Source organism: Lonchura striata, chromosome 8 (genome assembly GCF_046129695.1).
Source record: "Lonchura striata isolate bLonStr1 chromosome 8, bLonStr1.mat, whole genome shotgun sequence".
In the NCBI taxonomy this organism is placed as follows: domain Eukaryota; kingdom Metazoa; phylum Chordata; class Aves; order Passeriformes; family Estrildidae; genus Lonchura; species Lonchura striata.
In genome coordinates this window covers 26,035,681-26,053,854 of record NC_134610.1, presented here as the reverse complement: position 1 = coordinate 26,053,854, position 18,174 = coordinate 26,035,681, and the positions used below count along the sequence as shown (strand labels likewise).

Sequence of the window (18,174 nt, the reverse complement as noted above, 5' to 3'; positions counted from 1 at the left end):
TTGAAATTATTCAGTACCACTTCAGAGAGAAAAAAAACATACAGGCAGTTATTTACTATCATTCTTTGGCAGGAAGTGCATAAAAATAGTAAATAACTGTTTGTATGTGCTCAAAACCAGTTATGGTTCAAGAAAATTTGCAGAATTTTAAGGATTTCAGTTATGTCACTAATAATATCAGCTTTCCAAGAAAAAAAATAGTCTGAGTTTTTACAAGATTTTTTTCTGTGCTTACAAAGAAAATTCATTTGCATGAAAACAAAATATTTTTGAAAGTTCTGGGAGAAAAGTTAAATTTTCTGAAGCTCTGTTTCATATCTAATCAAACAGTGTTTAGGCTGATGTGATTGAAAAGGCTAATAAAAAGCATACGGCTTAAGATAAGCTGCTTAGCAAAACTCCACACAGATTTTCCACACAGATTTTCCTTGTGTTGTATTTTTCAGAATGAGTTATAGTCACTAAGATAAAGGGAACTGCCTGACTCATTAAAGAGGCTAGAAATCTTATTTTCCATTTGTAGCACCTCAGCCATCTTCTTGAAAGACCTTTCACTGTAGTATTGAGATTAATGAACATTCCTCATTCTTTCTGCTAGTTTTGGTCAAAGGGGGCCCGAATTACACATACTGCAAACACTCAAGAATTTACAGCAAGAAATAATGGTATGCTACTGGAAGCTAACAAGTGGTTTGTCTCTAGCAAAGGAAGAGTAAAGAGGGTGAAAATTAAAAAAAAAAGAAACTTATTGAGGGAGGAAGGAGAGTCCCAGAGAACAAATAGTAAAAAAGGTAATTAGAAGGTGGATATACCCATATCACAACATAAATAAATACACTGTGAGACAAAAGCTTAGTAGTAAGCTTTTGCAATAAGCCAGTGCCAAGAGACACACACAACAATCCAAGGAACCTACTTGTTGATTATGGGAAGATACCCATCAGCTTCTGATGAGACTTTCAATCTCCTTCTAGTGTGGGCATCTGAATTAAACTTGTCTGGAAACAGTAATAACTGACAAATGCTAGTTTGGTCTAAAACAACATTCAACAGAACTGGAACACAAATTCTTACACATAGATATTCCTGAATTACCATGGATTGTTTTTTCATGTCATTATGTAAAGGTTAAAGATTTGTTTTTCATGCTAAGAAGCAGTTGTCTAGCTCACTGATCCCTGTAAGATGAAATGGACTAAATCACAAGGTCTTTATTTTGTTGTTATTCAGTTTAGCTGACAGTGAGGGAATTTCAGTCAGACATGTTCATCCCATCCTTCTTCTGACACACTCTGACTGAGAGACAGTAAGCCAGGACTAACAATCCTATTCACACAAAAATCTGTCATGAATTTGATAAGGAAGAGTGGTAGGCAATATCCTGTCTTTAAACACAGTGACATTTGTAAATGTTCCTGTATAGCAGATCACATTTCATCTCAAACTGAGAGCCCTTGCTTTTTTTTTTTTTTTTTTTTAATATAGACACTCTTTTATCACTTGCACTCTGTCACTTGCAGGTTTACATGTAGTTAGTTGCATCCCCTTTCTTATTTCAGTACAATTAATAATACAGATTGCCTCTTTACATCAGCAATTTCCAAATATTTTCAATAGAGTGATCTATCCTAGAGACTGATCTGTTTCATCAGTCTTGGCTCCAGCTCCACTCCCTTTCCTGCCCATTGCTTCAAAGGCTGAATTTTGCTACAGCTTATTAATTAAGAAGCTTGCTGAAGCAGAGAAGCATTTTGAGTTCATTTAAGCTAAATATCATCTTGGCCCAGAGTGGTACTTCTGTCTGAAGAAAGCTGCCATGAGCCATTTCCTAAGGGATCCTGTTGTTGCAGGTGGGACCTATCTAAAGTGGAAGCAGTAACAACTGCTCAAAAGGCCCTGTGGAAAAGCACATCAGTTAAAGAGAACCTGTTCAGATAATCTGCCTGGTTTCACATTTGCTAGAGCTTGGGAGTGTATGGGAACAGGGAACATCTGCTCTATTCCAATACCAATCCTCCTGGGCTGAGGCATCCAGCCCTTCACACTCTGTCAGGTGCTGGTCTTGCTAGCTGTAGGGACTGTGAGTGAAGACTCTCTTATATTGATACAAAGTTGCAAAAATAAGGCTTTTGGATATATTACAATAATATAATTAATGAACAACATCAGTAGAGGAGAGAGCAGATCTGTTGTAACAATGCTCTTGCTGCCCTCCCATGTGGCAGGAAAGCATTCTCATAGGCTGTGGCTGCAACTGGAGGTCTGTTGCTGAATAAAACAAACTGTGTGTTCCTGTGTTTATCCTGCTTTAGTATTCTCTCTTAAACATTTAAATAATTTACTGCATGCTTAACTTGAAGCACAAATTCAGTACCAATGAAGCTGCTAGCCCTCATACAGTTTTTTATTTGCTTCCTTAAGTCAGGATTTCCCTCAATGGGACTGTGATTAAGCCTTATTTTGTTCATGCCAGTAACCATTTCAAGATTTCTTTACATGTTTTGTTACTTGAACCTATTTCTGCAAGTTGATGAACAACGAGGAAGCCCATTTTTCTGTAGGCATTTGGGAAAAAGAAAAAAAAAACCACCAAATATTGCTACATGCTCAAGGAAAGAAACTTTGAGTGAACAACTAAATGTACCAGTCAGGCAATAGAAATAATTTATCCCATAAAAGCAATCAAATGTTACCTGCCATAAGTTGTTTTGCATTAGTTTAATGTCAAATTGCCTACTACAGTTATCAATAAGAGTCAGAAGAAACTGATCTTTCTACAAAGAACTTGTAAACTAAAAAAGAAGTAAATTCAAGTTATGTATGAGAATTTTTGTGATTAAACATTTTAAGTGTGAAAGCAGAGGAGCTGGTAAAATCTGTTAACCCTCTTATTGGAAAGCTGAAACACTCTTGGAAGGTACCTTTCATGTAGAAATATGTACCATTTTTCTTTAGTAGGATGATGTCTCTGAGCAGAGGCTGCTCTGTACAAGTGTACAGCTCTGCATACAAGCAAACATCACCATCTCCTCTAATCCTGTCTTGGAGCCAGTGGAGGTTTTTTGACAACTTCCTTCTCTGCTCATCTATGTTTTATTGAAGGATCAGTTATTTCCTGTTTTGGCACCCAAAAGACAATAGTTTGAACAGATCACATGTATTACAAAAAGCCTGATATACACATAGATTAAAGCAGACAACTGCTTTTAAATCATGCAGTTTAGTAAGGCGACTTAATTAATAGGTGATTAAGAAAACCCATAAGTCCAAGTTAATCAGAGATGTAGCGCTTGAGGTTCATGCGTTCTTCCACCACATAAATTGACATCAATGGGAATTAAAATACAAAACATAAAGAGAAATAGTTAAAAATTATCTACAAATCAAAAACTTAGACTAAACATGTAATTTCCTCTTTTTTCCTAGCTCTCCAATGATTCTTCCAAGTAATATAGATCTACTCTTATGTATATGGATATTTATTAAATCTTCAAATGACTCTTTGTTCTTCAGAACTGGTGACCTCTGAATATGAGAAAATGTTCCTGAAAAGTGACATAAAAATGCATATAAGTAAATAATTTCCAAATAGCAAAGAGCAGCTGAATACTCAGTTTCCCACATCCATGTTTCCTCTGCCTTTAGCTGCTGCTAGTCCTATTTTATCAGCATTGCCCCCAAGCCTCTTGCTCTGGTGATAGCCATATCCCTCCATTTGCATGTTGCCTTTCAGTGTCAAGTCACTTTGATCTTTTCCCAGTATGAACCTTTTTCTTTAGTCTTCCTGTAAAACTCTTCTACCTGTAATTAGCAGAATCAAAGTGCTTAAGTCTACTCAGAATCCGACTACCCCACTGGCCAGAGGTTATCAACCTCTCTGCACAGTGGGTGAGATCTCTCACACTGTCTAGTAGCACATTTGCTATTTCCTTGAGGAACTTTGGGGTGTTGTCTATGCAACGATCTCTAAAAGGCAGCTGGTTGGTTTTCTTTCTTTTAGATATATTTGTCTTCTGAAAAAGTCACTTATTAACACAATACCTGCTTATTTACCAGACCTCAATTGTACAATAGCCTTTGCTCCACTACCCATCCTGACGCCCTGCAGAGCTGGGACAGGATATTATGTCTCTCTTGGGCCAGGTGCAAAGGGTGGTTTGAGCTTAATCACCTGCACCTGTGAGGGAGGTGTGCTCAGCTGAGGCCACTGAGTGGTGAGGGGCAGTGGGACTGCTGGGCAAGGAGAAAAGAGACAGAAGGTTTATATCTGTAGTATTCAGATGTTTGTAGGGAGGACGTGCTATGTGGTTTCTTGAGGAGGATCTTCTTGTACAGCTGCTCTTCAGGAAGATTGCTGTGAGTACAAAAGCTATGTTTTCTTTATGGTTCTAAAGTCTTATTTTGGTTAGAGTTGTTGTAACTGTAATGTAACTACAGTGTTGTAATAGATTGGTAATGCATTTATGAAACCTGCTTTTTCATAGTGTTTGGGTGTTTTTAGGGAAAAGGGATGACTTACTAAAGATAGCTTGGCTAGGTATCTGAAAAACACTCCCTACTTGTCTCTACTTAGAGATGATTAAGAATTCTCTGAAGAGTATCTAGGGAAGTTGAAATGCTGCTGAGTTGTTATTTTAGGTAGATTGAGACAGTTTGTCAGATTACTTGTATTCAACTGTTCTGATATTGAAGTCTTTTTCATGGATTGTGTGGAGTTTAAGAGTATCTTCAGACTGTGAATACAGTCAAAAGCCTGAAGGGACTAGACTTGTCCAGAAAACAGTGTTTGAATCTGTAAGTCTGGAACTGGGCTACTTCTCCCACTGCTTAGTGCACACTTGAAGAGAATTGTTTCCCAGGAGGACCAAGTATGGGTAACTGTGAAAGTGCCTCTAAGATGTGACAAAGTAGTTTTGTTTGGGGTTTTTTGCTTGGAGGACTTTTTTTTTTCTCCTTAGAAAAGTTCCTGATTCTTAATCTTCACCGGAAAGACTATCCATTAGTTCTGAAATGTAATACTACTAATACCTTAACATCAGTATTTCTGTGCCAAGTTCAACTATCTGTCTTGCTTTTTCAATTCAGTGATATATTTAAGGAACTACAGGGAATGCAGATTGCTCCTCATTCCTGATTTATGATCCTGTTTGCAATGAAAACAACAAAACAAGCCCCAAACATATTGAAATTTTAACTATTTAAGAGGAGTAAGATTACAAACTTGGGTATGAAGCAATAAAGTTATCAACTGTTGCAAAAGCAATAGTATAAAACAAGAAAATTTGCTTTATTTTTGGATTTCTGGAACAAGCCTACTATTTATACCTGCCCATGCAGATGTGAACTATACAAGGTCATGGGGCTGAGAAAATAGGCTTGTACCTCTGTGCATAAGAAATGCAAAATCTATTCCTCATCATTTGCTATGCTATTTCTATCTGTGATTATTACCAATTGATTTCTACCTTCACTGGTGAAATAAGGCAGTTGGACCACAGGTTACAAAGATTAAAACATTTTGCTTTGTTAAGAAACTGGGAGACTTGGATGAGAAGTTAGATAGTTCCTCTAAAAAAAAAATTAAGCTGTCACTGCTATAAGCTACCTGCAAAAGACTGATGTTAATTAGTTGTACAGAGAAACCAGATTAACTGATTAAAAGTCACAAAACAAAGAGGGTGTGAATACTTAGTAGTACTTAAAATCTCTTTGTATTAGAGTGAAGAGTAGTCAGAATTTATCATAAAACCTTTAACTTGATTCTTCAAAATACATCAGACTGTTATTCTTTAATCTTGACTAGAACAAAAACTCTTTGTATAGGAAAATCACAGCGTGATATAGATATGTAGAGCCAGATGTAAGCTCTGCAGAGGCTTAGTGGAAGTTTAGACAGTGATATTCAAAGCTGCAATCCCAAACAAAAAATAATTGAATGCTTTAACCCGGGGGGTTATCTGTTTTTGACAATACTACTGCCTTGTGTGTCTAAAGCTGGATTCTGTTTGCATCCAAAAGTGTATCAGTCTGGTAAGGATTGAGCAACTTGTTGCCTGTGTGATGTCTAAGACCACTTGGAAACTAGAAGTGAGTTCTGTGCTGCATGCCAACACAGTAAAGATCCAGTCAGAGCTCAGATTCTTCCCAGAGCAGAGTAGGATCCAGTCCTTGCTTTTAAATGGCAGGTAGTAGTTGTTTGGCTCATAGATTAGAAATTGACCCTGTTTGTGTTTGAGTTTTTCAGTCTGAGATGATTGATTCAAATTCAACTCCTATCTCAAAGTTCAGGATACTGCCTGTAGGTAATAGGGTAAGGACCTCTCAGTCCTTCCTGTCCCAGATTCTAGCTTTCAATACTCAAAAATGTTTAAGGTTTGTGGGCAAGAGTGGGGTGGTCCAGTGTGGTGTTGTCCCTGGGGTGCAAGAACCCCGAGTTCAAGCCCATTTTTTAGAGACACTCTAATGGGTGCTTGCTCAGAGAGGCTCTTTGTTATTCCATGAACATTCCCCCCAAATATCTTAATAACTGAGGCACTGCTCTAGGAAGTGGAGATAAGGGTCTCAATCCATCGAAGTGTAAAGGCAGTTCTGCCTTCTCACTGTGGGCTCATGCACTACGCTGTCAGTGATGGAAACAGCACTTCTACCTCTCCATCAAATTATAGCACCTGCCTCTATCTGAAAGTGGATATTCTCTGGGCAAGGATATATCTGTTGGTAGCAGGATCAGAACTGAATCCTTGGAAGGGACTGAGATTTAGGAAAAGCTATACTGTGTCTCCCTTTTGGGAATGAGGATGGTAATTGATATGCATATGGAGGAGGGAAGGGGAGGGTACTGGGAACCTGGAGACTAGGAATTGCAGCATTTAGTATCACAGGTAGTGGTGTTCTTCCTGAAGCTGTAGTGTGCCTGAAAGCCTGTATGCATCTAAATCTGAGGTCTGTTTCCATTGTGTGTTGGGTAAAGTTGCCATTATGGAAATGAAAAGTAGCTAGTGGCTGACTGCTAGATGGCAAGCACACACACCTTTACCCTTCTGCCAAAAGGATGCCACTCTCCCCAACAGCACAGTGCAATGCATTCCTCTCAGAATGGGGAATTCAGAACTAGCCTCTTCCTAGCACAACTGTGGTAAAAAGGCTGGTGTGGAAGAATATATTGGTATATTCAGTTGCTGAGCTGCCTTCTTTTTTGAATCCTCCTGTATTACACTTTCTGTTGCTTTTCCTGCCCTATCAAACTGAAACTTAAAAGCTGTTGTTAGTTCAAGTTGTTTAGAGGTAAAATTTTTACTGAGATCACATTGAACATAAACACAGCTCTACACTTGACTGGGAGGAGTATGGGGTTTTTGCACAGCACTGTCCTCTGTTGCTGTATTATTACCACATAGCACAATAGGCTTCAATCTCTTTTCTTTCCCACTAGACTCTAATTATCGCCCATTAGATGCATATTAAAGGACTAGTGACCTTGGTTTCTCCCTGTGAACTGAGAACGTAGAGTAGCCATCTTCTGGCTTCTGGCAGCTTCTGACAGCTGCCTTCTCCCCAGCCCATGGGTTCTGGAGAGCACACAGTCCACATAGATATCCCAGAAGAGCTGAGCCAGGTCCCAGAACAAAGCCCCGTGTTTCAGGTTCTCTGAGGATTTCAGAAAGATCATGAAGTCCCAAAAGCCACTGACAGAGTCAGAAATGTGAGGCTTCCTCATCTCCAGTAAAACAGCCGAGGAGGATTCCCAGCACTGGGGATCTGCCCGCCCAAGGGCCAGTGGATCAATTTGACTATGGCAGAGGAAAGGTGTCACACAGAACACTGCCATGAGTAAGAGAGAGCAGGTGAGTCTCATGGTGCAGTGGATTCTTCCTCTGCTTCCAAGATCCATTATGTCACTGAAATATAAGAAAACCAAGAGAAGCTGAAAAAGTCTCACTCTTAGATGCAGGAATAAAATCCTTTTACTTTACATGATATGCAAGGCACTTAAATATTGTTTCTCTGTTCCTTAAAGATTTGTGTATGCTTTTTGCATGTATATAAATACTACAGGAGTAACAATGATCTGTGCAGTAGAAGCATATGTAAAAATTTTTAATCATCCTCAGATCTGAATTATGAACTTTCTTATCTGGAAATACTTAACATTGGCAGTTTTTTTGCCATTTTTGCTTTACAGATCCCAAATGTATTTCAGTAAAAATCCATTCCTTTTTACATAATTTAAGTTTTTTGGCAGTCTTGCTTTTCTCAAAATTATATGAGCCCTTTAAAATAGTCTTCAGAATCACAAGGATTAGGGGACAGCAGGTGGAAAAATTTTGTTGAAAATGTGTTTTAATGGTTCTAATTATTGCAGGTTTCAGATTAATCCACTGACCAGGAGTGGCTTAGATGCTAAAGGGCAAAAGAGTTCTGAAAAGAGGGTATAGCAAAGCCATCCCATAGCAGCTGTATTGTACAACATGTACCCATGCATACAGAAGCTTAGAACAGTTCAGGTGTAAGGGACCTTTAAAGGTCTCTAGTCCAACCTTCTGCCTTTGGCAGGGACTTCAACCACATCAGATTGCCCAGAGTCCTGTCCAACATGACTTTGAACTGTTTTCAGGGATAGGGCATCTTCGACTTCTCTGAACAACCTGTTCCAGTGTCTCACCCACTCTCATTGTAAAAGATTTTTTTTCTTTATATCTAATCTAAATTGATCCTCCTTCAGTTTGAAACCATCACTCTTTGTCCTCTTGAGACAGGCCCTGCTAAAAAGCCTGTCCTCATCTTTCTTATAGGCCCTCTGTAAGTACTGGAAGGCTGCAGCGAGGTCTCCTTGGAGCCTGCTCTTCTCCTGGTGGAACAGCCCCAACTTTCTCAATCTGTCTTTTCAGAACAGCTGCTTCACCTTCCTCATCGTTTTTGTGGCCCTTCTCTGGACTTGCTCACTTTCCTGTGCTGAGATGTATTTATGTATATGTAAAAGTATAGATGTGTATTGCAAATCACTGAGAATTGACTGTTAAAACTGTGAAGTTTGCTAAGTAGTATCTGTAATGGATAGGTAGAAATTCTGAGAATGATTACCTTTTGTGGACAGAAAGGCCCTGTTTTCTCCATCAAATTTCATTTCTAGTACATAGTTCTCTGTTGTATTTTCTAGCATATTTCTAGCATTTCTGATATTGAACAAGTTTGAGGGGCTGTTTTTAGTGTAGGTCATGGCATATGGAGAACCCATTTGTGGAAATCAGCTACATCTGAGATCAGCATTTAGGACAAAATTCTATTTAATGTGTGTGCTGATCTGCTGAGTATTCATGCTTGTACATTTTCAGTTTGGTTGTTGGGGGTGGGAAGCTACTTCTCTTAATGAGCTAGATAAGCAACTGGCTTTTTGTGTAGAGGGTCTCTTCTGTGAGTGATCCTGAAGAAGTGTTCCTTTGCTACGTGAAAAAAAATGCCAAAGGCAGGACATTGATGTGCAGAGGGACTGTACATGAAAAATAGCCCAGGCACAGCCTGTGTGTGAGACTAGAGAAGAATAGTCTGCTTTGTGAAATATATTTCATTGTAGAGCTAAAGGACTCTTCAGAGACTTCAGTCCTAGCAATGTTATTCTTACCTAGACCCCTGTCTGGCTACCTGGTCAGGTTCTGGGAATATTTTTGAGGTATTCAGACTTTACTCCTCAGCTGCCTACAGTCACTTTTTAATCTGAGTTTGGGTGTTGTGAGAAGAGCTGGCTTGGCAGCCCTGCACCTGAACATTGCATTTAAGCAACAAAAGAGGGACAGCTTGCTCTTCCCACACTGCTCTACCTAGTGGATGTCACTTATGACAGTGGTGGTAGTAATAGGGCTGTCCTCCTGCTGCTTCCAAGATCCCCAAGAAACATCATTCTTCTGTACCCTACTCCACAAGGCAGGCTTTGATTGCTTTCTCAGAAGCAAGCCAAAAACATGCTGTGAGTCACTACTTCATTCTTGTTTGTGCATCAGAGCCCTTCCACTGGGCATAGACACCTGTGTGCCATGCACTATGCACATATGTCTGTTTACTGAGACTTTTTCAAGGGACATAGTTAACTTTATCAAATTTCTGGTTTTCAAAGCAATTTAGCAGTCTCAAATGTGATCATGAGGGTGATGAGACAGACACAGGACAGTGGGCGGGGCACCCCAACAACAACAGATTGTTCAAACAAAGGAATAATACTAAAAGAAGCTAAAAATACTAAAATCCTTTAAATGATGGTTTTGTGATTTTGACAGAACCCATCTCATTTGTACAGGTTAAAAACTGAACTGGTTTCTTTGCATTTTCTACTCCCCAGCACTTATTCTGGACTTTACAAGTTACAAAACTGGGTAAGACAAGGGTTCTGGATTTTTCAAAACAAGGGGACAGCCCTGGCAAGGAGTTGGTAGGGCATTAATATGAGAATCGGTGCCCTTGAATGTATGATGTGCATGGGATTAGTAAGGGCCAGTTGCAAAGGCCACTAGTCCCTATGGTTTGGTCATACTCAGGCAGCACTGTGCTGTTAGTCGTCCACAATGTTCAAGATTGTTTGATTTTTTTTTTAGAGAGTTGAGAGCTGGAGGGGATGCCCGGGAAACGCCAGATTTCGTTAATCTCCTACCTGTGCATGTGGTGAATGCTTCCGTGCAATTCTTCCCCTACGCCCTTCAGTCTGTTGATCTTTCTGTCCTTACACTGAAGTTTGCGTGTGTGTGAATGCTATTTACACTTCCTGGTTCTGACTTTTCCCACTCTCCCCCCTATCCCTGCTTCTCCTTGCGGTGTAGTCTCCTGCTCCACTCTCCGGCATGAATAATGCCTTACAATAATAATTTAAAAGTTAATCGGTTAACTTATTATTATCGCCTAACTCGGAGCTCCCGTTCCGGCAGTCCCTCGGCCGTGCGGCTGCCGCAGCCGGTCCCGGGCCGGTGCAGCATCCCCGGGCAGTCCCGCGCCGCCGCTCCCGCCCGCCCCGCTCCGCTCCCGCCCCGGCGCCGCCCGCAGCTCTCGGCGCTTACCTCGGCGCTCCGGCCAGGGCAGGGCTCTCCGAGCCGCTGCCGCCGCCGCGCTCCTTAAGAAGCCGGAGCGAGCAGCCCCGCTTAGTTTTTACGTCAGGGCTCGAGAGCAGCCCCCACCCCCTGGGCCTGGCCGCTGCTCCCGGGCACCCGGAGCTCCCGCTTTCTCTGTGCGGAGCTGTCCTCGCTGCAAGTCTGCTCCGCTTCTCCGTCCCGCCTGTCCTCCTCTGCCTGCGGACCCCGGCCCTCCCGGGCAGCCCGGTGGCCGCGCTGCCTCTGGCCGAGGGGAAGGGGTGCACAGAGCGGTGGAACAGTGACAGAACTGGAAAAGCTGCGGCCCTCTGCCCTTGGAGCTCATGTTGTCCAGAGCTTGCTCAAACCTCAGGAATCTTGCTTCACGTGCTTGGCTGTTGCAGATCCCTCCACCCCAGAGCAGGAATCTGTGTGGCACTAGAGCTATTTGCTGGCTACGGCTCAGCCCACGTGCTGCATCTCATGGAATTTGAAGCAGAGACCCAGAGAAGAGCCACCGAAGGGCTCTGCTTAAAGGCATTAGTTGAAGTAGTTGGGCTGAGCTGCCCACTGCAGCTCAATTTATACAACTAACTTGGAGGGCTGTACTTTCTCCAGTGGAGGAGGATGGTCTGGTTCCATTTTCCCTCCCAAGAATAAGAATGTGGTCTACTCTTGTTGCATTTTCTCTCTGTGAGGTTCTCAGCTGAATTATGACTTCTGTGTAGCAGCTGGAAAACCTCTATGTGTTGGAGAAATGAGTTAAGCTAGTAAGGAAGGAAAGCACTGATGAAAAGGCTGTCTCCTGTTATGTGCAGTATGGAGAGAAAAGCCTGAGCACAACTACAACTGACAACTCTGCCTGTGCTCACTGTGCCTGCTGTGATCCCTTGCATACAGAAAACATACTACTCAAAGAGCTGGGGCTCTGTGACCATGCTGATAACCAGTGTTGGGCAGAACTTTAACACCAGCTATTTGAAGCAATAGGCAGGTGAGACCATTCTTTTTTTCCTCTCTCTGTAGTTTCTAGGCCAAACCATGTAGCACCTTGCTGCATGTCTGAAGCCAGTGCAGCTGCACCTGTCCATACCAGCTGGGCAGCAAATTATTTTCTTTTCCAAGGCTCTCCCTGGCAGCTCCCTTTTATCTCTGCATGTGGAATCATAATCCCTCCTCCAGAAAACAACTGTGTTTCAGTAGCATAAGGCTTATCTTAGTTGAAGACAGTGGGGCTGCACTGGTTCACATCAGCTGGAAAGTTGGCTTGAGACTCTGATTTCTCTGATGTTCATCAATACCTTCATAGTTTGCATTCTTTCTGTGCATCCAGTCCATGTAAATGGAGAAGCAACTTCCTTTCCAAACCCTTGGTCTTGCTACATGCTTCTGACAATAAACACTGCTTTTCTTCTGATGCTTTATCTCCTCAATAAGCAATCCCTGTCAAATTGTATTTTGTTTAAATAATGCTACTGTTTAACAAAAGTGCGAGGGACTTTTTGTGGATGAGAGAACACTGGCTAGAACCCTTGTAAAAACTGTATGGTAGGGCTTTGGCCAACTTGCAAATGTTCCATTTTTTTGGCTAGAAGTTTGTGTTTGGGAATAGTGGTCACCAACTGCTGAAACAGACTTCAGGATGAAATAAAGGGTGTAATACCTTGCAAGGGACCCTTGCAATGTGGTGGAGGACCTCTCTTATGCAGGATCTCAAATACTTCTCCGTGCTATCAGATATAGGCTATTCCAGTGGACTTTCTTCTCCTAGGTTCTAGGGCTGAAATGATCCTTAAGGATCAGCTTTTTGCTTGATTTGTTTCCTTTTAAAGTCTGTTCTGTACCTGATTCTGGACCCATGTGCAATCTGGAGCCCCCTTGGCAAGTGGGTAGCCAGTGTACTTCTTGCCTCTGTATCTGGGGGTTGAACCAGGCAAAGGAGAGAAGGAAAGTGTGCAGGTAAGATCTGAGTGTTGTGATGGAACCTCTAGGCAGTTCCTGGGTAGAAAAGGCTGTGGGGCTGCTTGTGTTCATGGTTGGCTTGGCTGCAGAGGCCAGAGCTGAGCAAGATTAAAATGCCACAGAAGTGGTTTTTGCTGCTTATCTCTATCTGTGGTGTGTCAGTCTAAGGACTGTCCTCCATGTTGTTAAGGGTAGAGCCAAATGGAACGGAAATGATAAAATGTTTCTTGTGAGTTGATAAATTTCTGTCAACCTGCAGCCTTTGTGGATTAATTGTTAAGAAGTGAGTTTGAGTCCCCTTCTGGGATGCACTTTATCTGGTTTTGGATCAAGAACAACATTGGTTTCATTCCACTCAGAATCCTGGCAGACCCAAGGGTATTAAACCAGGGGCTCTCACAGAAATGAGAGTTGCTGCTCAAGGGAAATACTGCTGCAGATAAAATAGTTGGCTCTGCAAATACTTCCTGAGCCTACTACATTCTGCTCCTTCTGAACCAGAGCACTTACATTCTATTTCTGCGGAAGAGGTTTTTGATAATTAGATTGATCACCTCAGCCTCCTAGTGGAGAAGAAACATAGCAGGATTGGACATTTCATTCAGTTTCACACACTCCCTCAGTAAAGCTTTCTGTGCCCTTCTTAAGCTATCAACAATCTTTCATGGCAGGACATGAGATATCCCCCTGGCAGCCAGTGTTCATATCTTCTGTGGATCTCCATATCTTATGAACATCATTCACATGAGCTGTAGATCATATCCAGAGTCATTTGCAGGATATTTTTATCAAGAAAAATTGATTATTTACTCAGAGATGAGACAAAGATTATTTACTCTTAGATAAGACAGAGGTTTCAGATCATGTAGCACTACAGAAAGGATGCTATTTCTACCAGAAAAATTAAAAAATAAAACAAAAGGTTAAATGATCAGGATAAAGGAATAAGGGATAAGTAAGAAAAGTAGGAGGCCATTTCACTGGTATTTGCATTTTGAATAGAGCAAAGGTATAAATAACTATATACAGAGTTGCTTTTTTCCTGCATTTGCTCCCAGCAAAACTTCTGATGGTTTAAAATTAACATTTAAGTTAATAGGCAGTGGTTTATGGTCGCTTGAGTGAAGTAACCATTTACAGATAAGAGGTTCAGCACTGAGCCTGAGGCAGTAACGTGTGATGGGATGCACAGCTTGCCTGTTACTTCCACAAGCAGCCACACCTGAACACAGTATTAAGCTTTTTAAAATGTCCCACATGATGAAAGATATCTGTTTTAGGCTTACTAAAAAAAAAAAAAAAAATGCTTTACAGACATATTCTTAGCTGAAAGTTTGGATTTTGTTGAATTGGGTTCCAAATTATTCCAGCCTTGTGTGAAACCTGGCTAAGTGACACCAAAGGCAAAACTTGTGATTCTCAGAGTGGGGGGATACCCAAAGGTATGTTAGCTTTAAATTCATAGTAGCTGGCAGAGGCTTGATTTTTCTTCAAAATCCATAAAGGCAGAGTGTGGAATCCTACTCCCATTTATAACTTCTCCAGTTCTCTTTTAAGCAGAGGATTAAACTGTCCTTAAAATTGAAATTAAAGACTTGATGCAAAGTCTGCAGCTATATTTTATTAATTTTTAAAATTATACATAACTTTGAATATCTAAATCTGGGGGGTTTTGTTTGTTTGTTTTGGTTTTTTGGGGTTTTTGTTTTGTTTTTGTTTTTTTGGATTGAATCTCTATTTCCGAAGTGTTTGATGACCCCCACACTGCTCTAAACAACCCTCTAAGTCTATTCTCTGATGAAATGGCCAGCAGGAAAGCCAATGGGTGTGATGCAATACTTAAGCAGTTCTAAGCAGTGGAAAGATGTAGTTAAACATGCCATTCTTCCATGCTGTACACTATTGCTGATGGCCTGAAACTTTTCCATGGAGCTGGCAGACAAGACATGGGACAGACAGGAGACCAGGGTATTTCTGTGCCAGGAGCTGGAGCCCTGTGGATGCCCTGGCATGTCTCTGGCCTATGATGAGAGTGGCCTTCTGCCAGGTTTGAGGAACTGCAGCTCCCCATCAGACTGGATTTGTCTCTCTGTGATAATGTGTCTCTCTCTATGCCCACCAGCTGTTGCATGTGAGCAGCTCTGTCTCCAGGGCCATATTTGGAGTGTTTCCCCATGCGTAGATTTAGGTGACATGTCACAAGTGTGAACTGGCTCCATTGTTGAAGCCTCTTATTTAAATCAATTTGTGGAAGAGGTAGCACTTCTCCCGGCAAATGTATTTAACACAAACTTTGAAAAGATGTGTGGAGCGGGTATTTTCACAAGTGCAAGCTAAGTAATGTTGGTTAAAAAATTAATATATATTTTTGAAAACATAATCTGGTGATATGTGACACTACAAATTATCATGTCCTTTACAAAGGTCATTTGCATACCACTCTCTAGACTTAAACATTCCAAGAAAATAAGAAAGAACCCCAAACTGATAGTATAGTACATTAAAAGTTAATTGTGACTTTTGGACAAGCTGTCTCACATTGACCATTCAGTTAGAGAACTTTTGATTAATTTTAATGGCATTCTGGGTATTTATAGCCAGACAACGATTAGTTTTTGAATTAAAGGATTTGTTGTCATTTGGGTGCTGGGCTGATATCAACACGCTCCAGAATAAAATCATTGGTTCTTCCTGACTCAGCCCTCCTCATGTTCCTAGAGACAGTGGAGAAATCCTTCTCACCTTCAGCACTCCAGGCAGACAGGAGAGTCACCCTGGGTATGTCCCAGCTAGAAGTGCAGTTCAGTGAAGCATGTTTTCATAAAACTGCCACTAACATCTAAGAAAGCAAGGCTGTTACAGGATCAGTTTCTCCCAGGGAGTTACAGCCAAATCTTCTGGGGAAGAAAAGCAGTTTCACAGTGCATTCTTTCCTGAAGCTGAGCAGGATTGCAATGTGGAGCCTCCTACCTTTTCTTTCTGTGAGAGTGTTTCTTTCCTGCAGCTCTTGGGAGAAAAGGGTGTTTGAGCACGCTTGCCTCAGGGCAGATCCTGGGCTGTGCCAGTGGGCCACCAAGGAGGGGTGCCAGCCCTGCCACTGTCACACTCAGGGGAGTGTCTGTCACAGCACAGACACTCCCCTGGCAGCCACGACCCCATGCAGGGAGCCTAGACATTCTCACCCAAAGCTGTTTGGTGAAAATAGTCTTAAAGATTAAATTGGAGGAGGGGATAGCAAATTATGTAGGGCCAAGAAATAGGTCACAGGAGATTCTGTAAAGTAATGAGATTATTCTGTCTCATATGAAAAGGAAGTGGGGGATCTTCAGCTCTCCTTGGTTGCCTGCTCATTCTCAGACTGTTTGCTGGACCATCTGCTTTGCTCTCTGTTTTGCTGGTAGCTCCTACTAGGGCTCTTTGGCACTTATGAAGTACTTGCAATTCTTCAAACCACAGATGTGAAGCCTTATAAGTACACTACTGCTGTTGTCAGAGGAGAACATTGGGGGTTTTTAATGTGCAAGATCTGTCATGAATAATTTATTGGCAGAGAAATCTGCCTTGAATGATTTTCCTGAATGAAGTAGTACAAGCTCTGTCATTTAGAATATTTAGATGAGTGAAATCCATACATTATCAGTAAGGAACCATGTGATAGGGACAGAACACCGGGGGGGGGGGGGGGGGGTGTGTGTTTAGAATTAAGTATATAGTTTATTTATTTTTTTTAACAGGTCAGGCCACTCGGTCTTTGAAACTTACATTTTTATTTCACAATTGTACCCTTTGAAACTTATTCTCAAAGGAGATGCTGCAAAGGTGATACTAGAGTGAATGTAGTGAGCTTAATTTGGGACTTCTGAAAAGACTATAACTTAACAAGGCCCTTTTTTCCCTATCCTATTACTAATTAGGCACAGGTAAAAAGCTGTGTATTTCATGAAGATTTTAAGTTTTCTGAATACCTGGAGAGTGGGTTTGTCTCAAACTTATCAGCCAACCAACTCTGCCCAGAACCAATGCTCCCTGGCCTAGGTGTAAAGGTCTCCTTTGTGTACAACAGTTCCTGTCCTAGAGATCTTGTGGTTGAAGTGAAATGCCCAGCCAAATCAGAGGAAGGAAAACTAAAGCAAAAATGTAATGAGACCTGAATCTCTTACCTACCTGCCCAGACCTCTGATCCAACAGCACACAGGGTTCTTTAATGTAAGGCAATTGTTTCTTTCCTTCTGCAAATGAGGCAATTTTCAGTCTTGTGTTCAGGACCTCCTCATTACACAAAGGAGAAGTAAATATCTTTAATTTCCTGAAGCTTTTGAGTGAATGCTGGATGGCATTAGAATAGTTCAGTTTCTTGGAACTGCTTTCTCATTGTACAGAAATCCTGGTCAAGTATTCATTGTCTGTAAACTATGTTATTGTTAACAATATCTGTAAGAGTAACTTCATAATGGAGCAAGTCTTGAAATAGCAATACAGAGTCCAGATATACATGAAAGGAAATAGGGGAGAAGTGACTGACTCCAAAAGAAACAGGCTTGCTTGTGTACTTTGCCTCCATCTGATTTCATTGCTGTGCCGCTCTCGGAGTGGGGCATGTTGAAAAGGGAAAAGGTACTGGGAGGAAATGGATGGTCAGAATATGTCAAATCCCAACATAAATATATGAATGGAGTATGGAGGTTTAGACTGTGGTCCTTGTACTTACTTTTAAAAGTAACTTGAGCCTTGTCTTTGAAAGAACAGATTGAGACTGCTTAACAAAACCACAAGCACTGCTACTGCAAGTTCTGTACATTTAATCTCTAATTATACAGTTATTAGTGTGCTTTGGAGCACACCATGCTAGAAATCATATTTTGGGAAGAGGTCCTTGTTAGGGAGATAAACATCTCTGTTTACATAAGCTGAAGAGATGAGTGGAAGCATCTTTGTGTGACGCACTAGGGCTGAGAGTCAGGCTTTGCTATAGACAGGTGAGCTTTAGGTGTCCCAGCGCTGCTGCCACACAGCTCAGACCACTGCCCAGAGGAAAATAGGGATGTGTTTTGCCAGTGGGGTCTGGGCACTTCTTCAGCTTGACAGCACAAGCTGCTGTTCAGCACAGCTCACACCAAAGGTCCTTGGGCCATTGTCAAAGCTGCAGCCTCACAGGGATCAGTTA

General features: G+C 41.4%; 1 protein-coding gene across 1 annotated transcript; it reads right to left on the bottom strand.

Moving 5' to 3' along the window:
• Nucleotides 1-3,396: 3,396 nt before the first annotated feature.
• On the bottom strand, nucleotides 3,397-7,891 carry FAM237A (family with sequence similarity 237 member A). The gene is made up of 2 exons (XM_021538850.1): nucleotides 7,477-7,891; nucleotides 3,397-3,545 (listed from the first exon to the last, which is right to left on the bottom strand). The coding sequence occupies exons 1-2, from the start codon at nucleotides 7,889-7,891 to the stop codon at nucleotides 3,397-3,399; spliced, it is 564 nt and encodes a 187-aa protein (XP_021394525.1).
• Nucleotides 7,892-18,174: the final 10,283 nt, after the last annotated feature.

What these genes read in the sequence shown, in the direction of transcription:
- FAM237A (XM_021538850.1), bottom strand. Translation starts at nt 7,891, where the DNA reads ATGGATCTTGGAAGCAGAGGAAGAATCCACTGCACCATGAGACTCACC. An exon ending in GTTCACAGGGAGAAACCAAG is followed by an intron (nt 3,546 to 7,476) that starts GTCACTAGTCCT and finishes GTCACTTTTCAG; the next exon opens with GAACATTTTCTCATATTCAG.